Source organism: Haemaphysalis longicornis, unplaced genomic scaffold, assembly GCF_048455015.1.
Source record: "Haemaphysalis longicornis isolate Haplotype H1 unplaced genomic scaffold, Haemaphysalis longicornis Haplotype H1 scaffold_7, whole genome shotgun sequence".
Taxonomy (NCBI): domain Eukaryota; kingdom Metazoa; phylum Arthropoda; class Arachnida; order Ixodida; family Ixodidae; genus Haemaphysalis; species Haemaphysalis longicornis.
The window spans coordinates 74,076,205-74,089,687 of NW_027526422.1; the positions used below are offsets into that span (position 1 = coordinate 74,076,205).

The window sequence follows — 13,483 nt, forward strand, 5'->3', positions numbered from 1 at the left end:
TGTTCCACGTCGACAAACGTAGTGAGCGCTGGCTTTCGTCCGGAAGGGCTCCCAGAGTGTGCGCTGTCTTCCGGATCCCTTCTTCCGCGTCGAAAACCGCGTTGGGCGCCAGCTTTTCTCCAGAACGAGTTATCTCCGGACCCGATGTGTCCAGGGATAATGGCATCGGTAGAGAACACGGCCGATTTGGATCCTCAGTCCACATTACGCGTAAATGGTTCAGATGTATGCGAACCTGTCCAGCAGACGTCTGGACTAACCACGAGCGGAGTCCTTTCCTCTCGAGTGGCAGGCCAGGAATCCATAGAGGACCACTTGCGAAATTTCTTGCGGAAACTTTCTGTTGTGGCTGCCATTACTTTTTCAAAGTGTCGGGCTGTTCTGGATGACGGTTGGGTTTTGTAGGCACTAGCAACTGTAGGTTTGTCGGGAATTCCTGACCAAACATTAGTTGTGCTGGGCTTTTCCCTGTTGTGGAGATAAGAGTGGAGTGTTTTTTTTTTAAAGGAATCTTGCCAAGTGCAGATTGTTGTCAGTATTAACCCGTGCCTTTCTCTCTCCCCAGAGCCCGCCTAATTCCATACACCATGCGTTCCGCTTGGCCGTCAGTTGCCGGATGGCATGGAGCCCCTGTAATTTCTGGATTCCGTTCCTCTTCATACACCATGCGTTCAGCTTGGCCGTTAGTTGCCGTATGATATGGAGCCCCTATAATTTCTGAATTCCGTTCCTCTGCCAAAAGGTTGTCATTTCGGCTGCAACGAACGCAGTACCATTGTCGGTGACGAGCTTCTCCGGAATTCCAAAAAGTCGCAAACAGTCGACGAAGTAATAAAAAAGGACGCTAAGCAGACAAAGACGATGTAGAAACATACACCACATTTCCAATAAGCATGAACCAACTAGCTCAAAAAGTTTTGTGAAGTCGACGAAGCTCCAGGACGACCATTTCCGCAGTAGCGTTTCGGACTCACCGCACTTCAAACCATTTGGTGTATGCGTCGACGATGACCAAAAACATTCGCCCTTCGAGCGGTCCAGCAAAGTCCAAATGTAGCGACTGCCGAGAGCGCGATGGGTGTTCCCAAGTAGGCAAATGAACTCTGGCTTAGTCTCCGCGTGACTGTCGACCAGGGATGCTGATGCCTTGAGTCTCGAACCAGTTTCGGCCTGAAAGGTTGCGTCCAGGTGCCCTCGTAATCACCAAGGGTACGCTCTAAGACGCACCCTCGTACTGCACATCCACGATGGCAGTCCCCAGTGCTTGGAGGCCTTCCCCCGACCACGTGCGAAGTGCTCCAAGCGTGTCCAGAAGGGAGGGTGGCTTCTCCGGCCAAGCACCGCGGAATGTGTCTTCGCTGATGATGGGGTGCCATGCTCCAGAATCCACTTCAAAAACTAGGTTCACACCGTCAACGTGAAGTTCTACCAGGTGCTTTGGTGTCAAAGGCGCAGGCAAGACATCATTGAGGCCGTAGCATTCATCTTGGCGCCATGGCTCGGTTTTGCTCGGAACAGGTGGAAGAACGGCGTGTAGCTTACCACTCTGAGGTCTATCCCTGTGATCACTTACCTTTTAGAGCAATGCTTTCTAGCTCTACCAGCCAACGGTTCTTTCGTGGCGTGCGGAACAACAAGCTCCCAACACGTCGGAGGCGACGGCGGTGGGAAAGAGGAGGACGAAGGGTTTCACTCACGGAGCACACTAGAGATGGCGCACCGAATTTACCCAGCCTTCCCTGCGCGGAATTGCCTGCTTTGCCGGCGGTGGCGTCGACCGTACGGCTTTGTCGTCTGCTTTAGTGATGGTTGTTGCGGGCCTGTTTTGGTGCAGCGTCGCGTTCATTGCGTGGTGCCTTCGCACGGCTTGATTAACTTGCTCGAAAGCACCTCGTGAGTAATTCACACCCGACGGAATTAAGTGGTCGTACTGCAAACATACGTCAAGGATTGGTTTCCAGGGTGGGGAAACAAAATGTTGAGACCACATACAGACATCTGACCGCTGGAGAAACGCTACCTTTTGCGCACTGCTTGCAACGAATGGGACTCCATTTTATAAATTGGTGAATAGCGATTCGGTTGTGTTTTAAGACGTATTACAAAAGGCGAAAGTAGAAACTGGTTCTGATAAATACTGATTATAAAAGTTCCCTCAGCTTTATGGCATTTTTCAAACTTACTGAACTAACTAGTTTAAATCGGTATAAATGGGAATCACAAAGCTCACATGCCGAATTGTTTCGGTGTATCCGCTTGTCTCACCCAGTGGTGTAGCCCAAGCTAGCGCATCAGGATCGCTAATTCCCGCTGCCTTGTAAAGGCGCTCCTCTTTGTTTTCTTTCCGCCGACGCACGGCCGCACGGCCCCGCGAATTCCAGGTAATGGCTGGTAGTATCTCTGGTTTCATTTTTTGTAGAGCCAAGTGTGTGAATTCCAAGTGACGTCGCAGGGCAATTGTTGTGGGTATTGTTTAAAGCTTTGCTTTGCAACAACCTTCACAGTGTGGATTGGAGCCAATTTTTTTCTTCATGCACGGCTTCTCAATATGACCCACCTTCCTTCAGAAACGGCAACGTTGATGATCGGTGTGCCCGGGAATCTGGGCTGTGCTGCCCGTCACAGCGGTAGTAGGGCTTGTCCTATGTCAGGTGCGCTGAATTCTTCCCGGCACCTTCGCACCGGCTTTGTTCACCTCCGTGACGCTGCCTTTGATGCTCTGCTGTTGAAACTTGGTACTTCCGGAACGTAGAGATATGCCCAACACCTTTTGGAACGACAAATCTTTTTCGGGGAAGAGACGTTGTTGCAAATAGGCATCTTGCAAACCGCGAACGAATCTGTCACGTAACATGACATCAAGGGGAAGCATCGTTGCCTGCGGCCCCGATCCGTCTCCTTGCGATGCGTCCATGCTTTTGCCGTCTCGTGCGTGGTCGGCACGTTTCCGAGTGTCCTCCGATACGCCGTTGGCCTCGAAGTAGAACTGAACCCGCCCCAACCACGAAGCCCACCCGGACCCGAAAACTCTTCGACGGAGCCGTGCGTCGCCATATCGCTGTAGGTTGATGCGTCACTTCTCATAACTGGTCATCCTTGTCACCAGAGTCAAGTCTGAATGCCGTTTATGTCGGAAGCGAGTCAGAGTCCAGCCCCTGGCTGCGGCTAAAACATGGCGTTGGAACAAGCAGCTCGTTCTCACGCCAGGGATGTCAGTGCGTGAACACCGGGCTACATGAGCGCGTGAATGCTGAGCTCGGCACACAGCGGTATGTAGTACGCGTTATTATGAGTTTTATTCATTTCATGTGGGTTTCAAATTGTCCATTTCGAGCCAGCCCTGATTGGCTGAAAGCAGACGACCGAATGTGACGTATCACAGGCCTCGAAAGTGCAACTACGTCACGACTGAGACGGGCACGAAAAGGGGCATTTTCGAAACGAACACAACTACGACAACTGCTCGTGATCACGTCGTTCTGTCTATGTGTGCGATAACTGATGGTACTTCTATTCGCCTGAAACCAGATGTATCACCGTTTTCAATATAAAAATACACAGCCGCTGTTACGGATATTTTGAGCTAGTTCCGATGGGGATTCCCTTGGTAAGAGCCGTTGCGCTACCTAAGACGTGTTCGTGACGAGTAGGTACGGTTAATTGTGAATCTGTGGTGGCCTCCTTAAAGTTTACTTAGTTTTTAGTAATCGCCGCTTTTCGAATTGCGGCAAAGGAGAGTGTTGATTGGTGAACAAGTTGCGGCGTAAAGCTTTGTGCAGCGCTTTTTGAAGATGTTAACACGAGGGTCGGGTGGGGCGTACGCGTGTGCAAATACAGGAAAATTATAATTACGTATGATCAGCCCCGAAAATCTACGCTCTCACATGCGATATTTCCGGGACATTATCTCGCCAAATGGGCGATTAGGGCAACCACGGGGCACTTTTTATAAGCTTCAAACCTGGCTTCAAGCCGAGGGCACGTGGACAAAGAGATTCAGTTTGCGTGTTTCATCTGTTCCGGGTTGAACAATGTCGACAATCTATTTTGTGCAAACAAAAAAAGCAGGAATCAAAACTCAGAACTGTCAATGTGAAAATGAACTATTGCTCAAATCTCAGTGCGTGGCCCACATGTGAAGACGTCGCTCGTTAACTTACCAGATTGTGTTCTTATCAACAGCTGACACAACATACGGAACACAAGACGCCACGCCTCCAGCAAAGCTTTCTACCTCGAGGTCGAAAAAGCGTGAGTCTGCATGTTGGCCTAATTGCTTGGCGCGGCGGCCTTCGCAGCTGCGGCTGGCGACAGGACAATTTTCGCTCGGCCTCCGGACAGGCGGAGGGCCGGGAGGAGAGTGGCTACATGTGCATCGCCGGAATCACTGCGCATGTGCCGCTGGCGGCTGACACTTCTGCTGGTTCCTTCTTGCATCACATGATACTCACAGAGGTGCAGTTCCACCAAGTGGCTAGGCGTCCTTTCGTGTTTTACGTTTGCAATCGTGCAATAGATGACTTCTTCCTCGCATACACACCGCCCTTGCAGTCCTTAACGGCGGCGAAAGATGTTGAGCCATACCTAAACAAGTTGAGCTCGCTCCAGTTAAACACAGACCGACAAACCTCGCAAACAGTTTCCATGGGGCAATGCAACGGGCGAGCAGCGAAATTAGCAATGAGCTTCCAGTGTTGGCCCAACGGGTCTCTAGTGCGCCTCAGAAAAGGATTCCTTGTGTCAACGAAACTGTCTTTCCAGCAGTAGCTATTCAGAAGGTAAAGGAACAATGCTTTTAACGGTCGGGGCGGAATAAGGCGCCAGGCGCGGGCGGACCAGGCGCCGCTTTCGTTCAGTCACTGCAAAATCTTGCCGTTGTTCTGCCGAAACCTTTATTATAAACGTGTCATACGAGTCGACCCAATGTCGACCAGGTCCTTATGCGATTTTCGCTTGCGGTTTTAGGCTCGCCGCGTTCGAGATCGACCAAAAAACCTTCGGGGAGGCGACACAAGGGTAAGCAATGCTGAGTGGCTAAGGTCGTGGGTATTGAGCTCCGCTTTATACCACGTAGCATCGCCCCAAGCGTCTCTACATGCGGCCGTACGCTCAGTGTCAGCCTGTAACTCCCTTTTGTTCTCGCCTCGCTCAAAAAAGCCAGGACTCTGACACGATTCTTTACGATGCTTTCAGGAAAATCACCCTCCACGTCCAGGTCAGAAACATCGCTTACAGACGTCAAAGGTAAGTATTCCAGGGAAAGGTTCCGAGAACGAGCGTTTGAATACAACAATGTGGCATCTGGTATAGCAAAAACAAATTTTAAAGGTATTTTATACTGTGTGTTTCATTTTAACGAGTATTTGGGTTGGACAGGTGGGTGTCTACTGAGGCAAGTCACATTGTTTTCCTGTTTTTCTTTAATTGAGATTATTGTAATTGTTTTATTTTTTTTATTTTCGCATGGAACCTCGCCTTGCAGTGAACTTGCTGGAGTGGACATAACGGGATTTAAGGCTTAAAAAATGGATTGTCGCCCCACCAAGGGGGGCTCATACGGCGCTTTACGGCAGATTTGACGCGTTCTCAACAAGTAAATACGTTTGAGGGTAAGGGGCAGCGCAACAAACGCAATGAAACGGGGAAGGATAGCGTTCGCCTTTTCTCCGTTTCGTTCCGAGAGTTGCGCTTCCCTTTATCCTCAAAGATACGAACCGACCAGTACAAGTTTCAACTCTTCCGTAATAAATACGTGTATTTTTAGAAATTGCATCTGTACACCTGGCAGGAAGTACAGTACCGTGAAAAGGGGAGAGGCCCAAGATATAACTTCAGCGTACAGGTGCGTGTAGCGGTACTAAATTCGACCTCCCCTTACGTCTGTTACAGAATGCGTGATACATTTTGGGTCTTGCAGACACGTCTCGTCCCAAGTCAAGGGCACGGGAAGACTGGAAGCACCACAAATGTGGGAACTTGGTTTTTTCGCCCCAAGAGTGCGAGGCATGATTGAGAAAATACTTAAAGTTTGTATCATAGGCTTCGGTGTTCTAGGCAGGTGCGACAGGACACAAAAGATTGAATCTGTAGCCGTAATGTTCACTTCTCTAGACGTGGACACAGAGTGCCGAAGGGTGACTATATGTCACCGTTCCGTCAATACATTGGGACTTCAGAGCAGTCGGATCCTGGGAAAATGTGCATCTCATCATCCCTGAAATGCCAGTCGGGTGAAATAGCACAGTCGCAATTCAAACCTAGCGGGATAAGGGAAGATGTCTGTGCGTGGTGGCTACAAGGCGTCAGATTGCATGAACAGGGGCACGTATTGCTGAATGTTGTGAACGAGGAAAGAAGCCCGTGATGAACGGCGGGGCAGAATGGCACCTCCTCCTCGTTCCAAAGGCGTTGTCCTATGCAAAAAAATTACACCATCTTCCCGTGGGGAACCCTGATGAGGATGCGAAGCATCGTGGCGGTTCCGTGTGGTTCCATTGTGTTGCCGTTATGTTGAGTGATCTGGTTTTTACTAGCGCCAGAGGGAATTCCGCGTCCGGGTCCACACCGGTGGCAAAGGCACGCAAGTGCTGTTGTGTTACGGTGAGTAGGCGGTGGTTCTCGAGGCGCCGAAACTCGTCCATCATGTTCTTGTCGATGTTGTCTCTGTGGTAGAATCGGTAGTCTCCGTCAGCTTTGGTGAGGTAAAGGTTGTTGACATTGGTGCACCGGCTGAGAGCAATGTACACGCCCTCCTCTTCGCAGCTTTGTCTTCTCGTTCTTCTTCTTCTTCGGCGGTTCCCCTACGGGAAGATGACGACGGTGGTTGAACGCGAACCTATCTCGTGATGGATTCTTTGGTTGGCCAATCCCTAGGGGCATCCTGCCACAATCAGCATCAGAGGCGCTGCGGACGGGGCTGGTTGAGCTGCAAGGCGCGTGGCGCTTCCCGCCACAGCTTTCCCACGGGAAATTCAGCATCCCCCTCTAAAGTTTTTAGTTCGTCGTTTCCGTGGACGTTCAGCTTTGCGTGCCTTCGTTCTATCAGTAGTTTCTTGACGTAGTTTGAATGAGTGAAGGACATAAGGCGCGTTCGTAGCACTTGCTCCTGTCCCGGATTTGTAGCGTAGTGGGAAGAGCACCGCGTACCTCCCGTTGCGGCCAGAGAGTCGTGGGATCGAAACCGGGCGCCGCTATTTCTTTTTTTTTATAGGGTAGTATCGTGGAGCTGTGGGTGTGAGGAGGAGAGTTGCGCATGCGCAGTGAGCGTGAGGACGGCGCCGCCATCAACGACGCAGGACCAGGCGAGCCTAAGAAATGCTCCGCATTTAAAAAAAAATGTCCCCTTAACATTTGTGAGGTTTGCCAGAGGTAGAGGACCGCGAGAAGGGATGAGCATTTTATTGACCCCTCATTTTTACACTTATCTGCGTCTTAGTCTTCAAGCCTGCCGATTATTATATCCTCGCGAACGAGGATAGACAAAGGTTGTTTTCCTTCCATTCCTCCCTCCTCCTCTTTTTCCTCTCCATTTAACGGTGAGGCGTTGTCGCACACCGGCTCCCCTATTGTCCTGCTACAGTGCACAGGCTAGTCAGACATCTAAATAAAACGTATCGCAGCTATTTTCGGACTGCTAGAGAGGTTTCGGCATTCAGTATTCCGAGACTTTATCTTGTTCATCTGTTTTTTACGTCAATGCAGAAAGGCGGCACGGAGACAAGCGGCACGGCCACAGGGGGCGTGAGGACGGTGAACCCAAGCGGCATCGACGCGAGCACCGTGGCCGCAAGCACAAGAAACACGGTAAGAACATGGCCTCTACATGGAAATCTGTCTTTAACCTTTGTTTCCTCAACCTGAAGAGAGGAACTGTGTAAATAATCGCTGCACATATATATTGATGCGTCGGCAAATCTCACAGGCTACCAGGAAAGAAGTTGCTTTCTGAGGTTTTGTTGATGCTCCTCGACGAGTTACTATCAGGTCGATATATAAATGTTATTGACCCTGATGAACAAAGTACCAGCACAGAGAAAATTAAACAAGGTACGGAAAAAACTTCAAGCAATTCCTTCCAATCGCATGTTTCATTGTTAGCACTGATACGTCTGTTTTCTGTAAGAATGCTATTTGAAGTTTGATTTTTATTTGGATTCATGTTCTTGCCAATGCTCTGGCAGGGTAACTCTGATCCCCAATATCAACTTTAAACAATACACTGGAGGATTTTTTGTGTTAAGGTGTTGTTCTTTTTCATGCACATGGTTTCAGTGAAGCACGCTTTACAGGGAGCTTTCGTATTCTACGGCGGACTGCACGGAGTTCTGGTAGCTTTGTGTACACATCCGGCACTGTGCACACATCTGTCTTCTAGCTCGCGGCAAGGTGTGGACGTATAAACTGTTGTTTAAAGCATTCGCCTTTGCCTTATCTTTGAACAGGCCGCAGTTCCCGAAGGCCCAGATCGGCGACCCGACGGTCACCGTCAACTACTCGGTCCAGGTCGGAGCGATCCCCTCGTGAGTCAGACTTGTCTGTGACACAGCAAACGAACCATTCCTTTTATTTGTTTTAGTACTGGATGCAGAAGGGATACAAACACACACAGAGTAAGTATTCTATAACGAATTGACTGGGTGAAATCCATCAGAGGTCAACACCCAAAATGGTAAAACGGCTACACAAAAATAGCCCGTGGGAAGCTAAGCGAGATAATCAAACATGCATGGAGTGTCGCGTTGCATAATTTCTGAAGATGGACTTGGCTTTCCCGAGTTGACAGCAACTGCATACGGGGGTACTATCTGGAAGAGGTGGGTATCCTGCACTGGGCGAATAATGCCTGTAAATAATGTAAAGAAATTCACAGAATTAAGTGCCTTCTCAAGCGTTGTATTCTTATGCCGCTGGTCTAGAGTATGAGTTCTTTACAGTCAGATTTCGCTATGAGTAGGCAAAGACGTTGAGGGTTTAGATTATTTTTTTCTGTGGTTTTTTTGTCAATGATGTAAATATAAACCTTCATAGCGATTTACAGGCATTACATCGCCAATTACGTATTTTTTCGGAGATGCAAGGCGTTGTTCCATTTACGTTATTTCTTTATCCGTGTTTGCGACGTGCTTTACCGCGCTTGTTTATTTTAGGCTTCGTTTTTTGGAACGACATGCATACATGTGAATTTTTCAGTTCATTTTTGTTCAAATATTATTTTTCCATTTTTCAACTTTTTTTGGCGTTTCATAATTTCGTACGACCGATTATGTCCATTTACGCTATCATAACGCCTAAATACGTCCTTCCCGCTAGTTGTACATTTTGGGGGAAATGCAGGGCATTGCATGGTTCGCTCGTTTTCGCTATTTTTATAGTTATTTCGATCGTTCTTTTGCAGGCTTTATTTATGCTCCAGTTTTGGGGGGAGATGTACAAGATGCACATTAAAAAAGTTTTTTTTTTCTTGTTGACGTTTCGAAATCCTGTTCGTACAGTTATAGTTATTTATGCTATCATAACCAATAAATGTGATACTACCGCCAATAGCTAGGGCTTCACCACTTAACGACTAGAAATAATTGTTTTCGTGTGAGTTAAGTGACGCACCAGCCAAATGCCGTTTCGATGCATGCACTCACCGGAGAAATCAGCTATTTTGAAATTTAAATGGAGAAAAAAGGAACAGAACAATCGTAAACCCCTGTGGAGTACTCCATTATCTCAACGTGTTTGTCTTTTGTTTTTCTCTAAGTGGGTCCTTTTTTCCCCCTGTTTTGTTGTCATGTTTTACTTCTACTTTTCTTTTCTTTTTTCACGACTTCTTTTCCTTCTTGGCATGCTGCGCTCCCCTTCCCCCAACGAAGGGAAATCCTGCTTACAGCAATGTAGTAGATCCACCTTTTGTTTGGTGGAACCATAGCTGGCCGATGGTGCAGTGGACGCGTGCAGTACTCTCATTTTGCAGAAGAAGGGTTCGAATCTCGGGTTAACGCAATTTTGTTTTCCTGGCTTTTATTCTGTTTGCGGTGTCGGACAGCTTTTTGAGCATCTCTAGGTCACGCAGATGGCGTGCGCTGTATTTTCCCTTAATGGGGAATGTAATGTTTTCGCCTTGATAGCGTCATGTTCCAGGAGCACCACGCTATCGTAACACCGTTCCAACAGCATCGCGAAGCCACTGGGGAAGCAACAGCCCCATGTTTGGCTTCCAGGATATCACAGTATACTCCTCCCTAGTTTCTTTAAGCTAAATAACTTAGAGGTCTGCTAAGCAAGATATTTCTAAAAATTGCAAGGAATCCTGTTTTATTTATCGCGCTTATTACGACTGCGCCCCGATAGAACGTGTTTGTGTCGTTTCGCTGTCAACGCACGTTCCCGCTATGGACTGGGGATCATTTTTGTCAGCCTCACAAGCTGGGCTTTATCCATTCGCTCAAAACACTTCCCTACCCCTCCGCTCGTGAGCTCCCTATCCACAGCGCGCTGTTTCCACCATGCATTCTATCGCCACCCTCACCTTTCATTGGGTACGACGACAGCGATGATGATGATTACGAATGCTTTACTTGAGTGCCATATTCTCAAATGTACTCCGTTGTGTTTTCAGGCTCGGAACGCCCATCACACACGTCACAAACATCGGGGACGCTATTCGAAGGTGAGCGAAATTGAGTCCATGGTACCACACCACGAACTGCCCTCACAGGAAATGTGCTCTTCAGATCTGCAGCCCTTGGCTTTGCAAGTGTTTGAGATCTCCTTCCTCATCCTTTTCTTATGCTGGGTTCAAAACACGCGGTGCCTACGCTGTGCGTTAGCCACGTCCGCAGGCGAACGAATCACAGAATTGTTTCTAAACGTTGCGGGCTGCATATATCCTACCACAGATTCCGTCCCGTTGCACCACTTTCATGCATACGTTTGATCCTCCGCGCACGCATGCACAATGCGACCTCGAAGTCCACGTGGGCTACGGGAACGGCATCGGTCTGCTACCGCGCATACCGTACAACATTGACGGAGAGAGAGGGAGAAGAACACTTCATTCCAGCAAGTGGTCATAGAAGCTCAATGGCAACCGACCGGAGGCTGGTGGCGGTTTCGGTGGCTCTCGTGACCAGGGCTTCTTGTATAGTCCGGTCAGAGCTACCCGACGCCTGCTTACAGTGCTCGCTGCTGGTGATTACAGCAAAGGGGTGTTGGGCGCATGTAAAAATGGAATGACTTAGTGAGACGTGCTCCCCATATACAGGGCATGACGGGAAACGGACATCCAGCTACCTAAATTCCCTACAACAGTGATCTGTACACGCTTGCTTATAAAGCCAAGAGACAACCCCGTGGGTAACTTTTACCAAAACGCCAAATCAACCTCGGCGCTTTGCCACGAGCACTTTAAGGTAAGCAGCTTGTTCATTGTGATGCTAGGACCAACACGTGAGACTTTTCGGGGGGCTTGGAAAACTACACACTACATTTGGCAGGTGCGGCGTTAAGCGGTCGGAAACGAGTGCCGTGAATTAGGGAGCAAACATCTGTTGAATAAAGTTATTGTGAATTCAAGGCTGTTACTATGCGGGTGTCGCCAGGTACGCCAAAACGCTGACATGCGGGAATGGTGCACTCATCACAAACAAAACGGGAACTCGTGGAAATTCACATTATTTTAAGGAGAGGAAACGGGGGAGAATGTGTTATAATTATATCGTTGCAAATTGCAAACGTTTTACGGAGGCAACCTAATTTTTCTGCAGGAAATTTGCCAAACTTTTTAAACACGCTCAAAACAACTAAATGAAGCACATTTCCTTCGCGTCTTTGTTTTAAAAGGTAATCATTACGTTAGTACCGCACTAATTTTCAGCTGTAGAACAAGCTCGCTTACGCACTGAAATGTACGAGGAACCAGCTGCTTACGCTTAAAAATCGAATCCACGCTTTTACAGCGAATCCGTGCATGTTCCCGTTTCCTCATATAGCGTGCGCTTATAAATCGGTCCACAAAATAAATTTTCACGGATGGAGTACGGTTGCGGAACACGGCTGTAACTAGCGTTTTATCGAAACTATCGCGAAACGAATTATATGGCGGCTAGCCGCTGAGACGACTTTAACAATACGCCGTGTTTCATTTCATTTTCGTAATTACGTAGTTGGTTGTGGAGTGATCAATATTCCGGTATATTGGTCTGCTCCCAATGCAGAGAGAAAAATGGACACCCTCATGCTGGTACGCCAGAAGAAAACTCTAGGCCTTCCAAGTTTTATTCCACTGACTCACTAGGAACTATGCTCATTAATCGCAAATTACGAACAGACTTGTTTCGTTTCGGCGACTGCGCCCAGCTTCCCTGCTCATCCCTCTCCGCAGTGGAACGGCACTGATTTTTTTGTTGTTGTTGTTGTTGCATCACATTGTGTATTGCACTAGATTTTACTCATTTCGAAGCAAAGCCGCTGCTTTGTCATTTACAGACAGGACATCGACGGGGCTTGGAGGTGTCCGACGCTTCAGCCCAGACATTCCAAGGGCAGGTAAGCGCGCACGCACGTATTGTTTTTTGTTTGTTTGTTTTTTGTTTTTATTTTCTTTACAGAGTTTTGTAGCGCTTTCGATGAGGAACGGGGGAATTTTAACGTTGAAAGTTATACACACTCAAAACTTCGCTTTTTTATCGGGGTAGTTATGCAAGGAGGAAAAAAGAACCTTCAACGGCCACGCAGGCGTGAGTTTAATGTAAGAAAGGCGAACCGAACTTTCGAAAACGTGGTAGCTTTCACGATCTTGGAAAGTTCATGTTCTCTCATGCCTTCGTTGTGGCGGTTGACTCGTGACTGCATATTACGAAGGGGTGTATTTTGTTCGGTTATTTCTGAGATCTAAACGATTTTAGCTGTACAATTATCTTGACACCATATAAAAACCAAGATGTGGATATTTACATGACAGGGCATCAGCGGCCGTTGACAGTCAAGTTCACGGCGGATCAATAAGCGTCCTGTCTCTGCGAAAAGAAATGCTTAGAGGCGAGTACAATTCGCGCAAGCAATGGTTGTGGCGTGAAGTTGAGCACTATTAGGTCCTGTTGCAGAAATGACATAAGTTTATTGCTTTTGTCTTCGTTATAACAACTGATATATTCAAAATACAGCATTATTTCCAGTCCACGTTGATGGGTAAGTACTACATATATTGCCTCTTTCCAGATTACAAAAGAGTGAAACCCCAACCAAACGACATACCTAAAGGAGTTGAGGCACTTAAAGGAAATAATTGCGTAAATTTAGATCATTGAAAAAAAAACAGACAAAACAATAAAATACCCTAACATATCTGGCTACGCATAGCCAAAACTGGCTATCAAATATAACGGTGAATGCAAGCGGCGTACGAATGCTGCGCGTTAGACGACAATTCTCGAATTTCCGCGCACCCTTCACGGTCCCATCAGCGAGATAATGGCCCTAAAACACGCATAGTCGG

The 13,483-nt window shown here is 47.9% G+C and overlaps 1 protein-coding gene across 1 annotated transcript in view; it reads left to right on the top strand.

Annotated features, from left to right (window-relative positions):
• The first annotated feature begins 1,074 nt into the window (after nucleotides 1–1,074).
• LOC144146355 (uncharacterized) overlaps nucleotides 1,075–13,483 on the top strand; it is a 49,048-nt gene continuing 36,639 nt past the window's right edge. Inside the window, exons 1-6 of the mRNA XM_077678311.1 lie at nucleotides 1,075–1,088; nucleotides 4,299–4,470; nucleotides 7,702–7,803; nucleotides 8,449–8,519; nucleotides 10,607–10,657; nucleotides 12,475–12,534. Coding sequence (XP_077534437.1) covers nucleotides 1,075–1,088; nucleotides 4,299–4,470; nucleotides 7,702–7,803; nucleotides 8,449–8,519; nucleotides 10,607–10,657; nucleotides 12,475–12,534 — 470 coding nt within the window. The remainder of the gene's footprint in view (nucleotides 1,089–4,298; nucleotides 4,471–7,701; nucleotides 7,804–8,448; nucleotides 8,520–10,606; nucleotides 10,658–12,474; nucleotides 12,535–13,483) is intronic.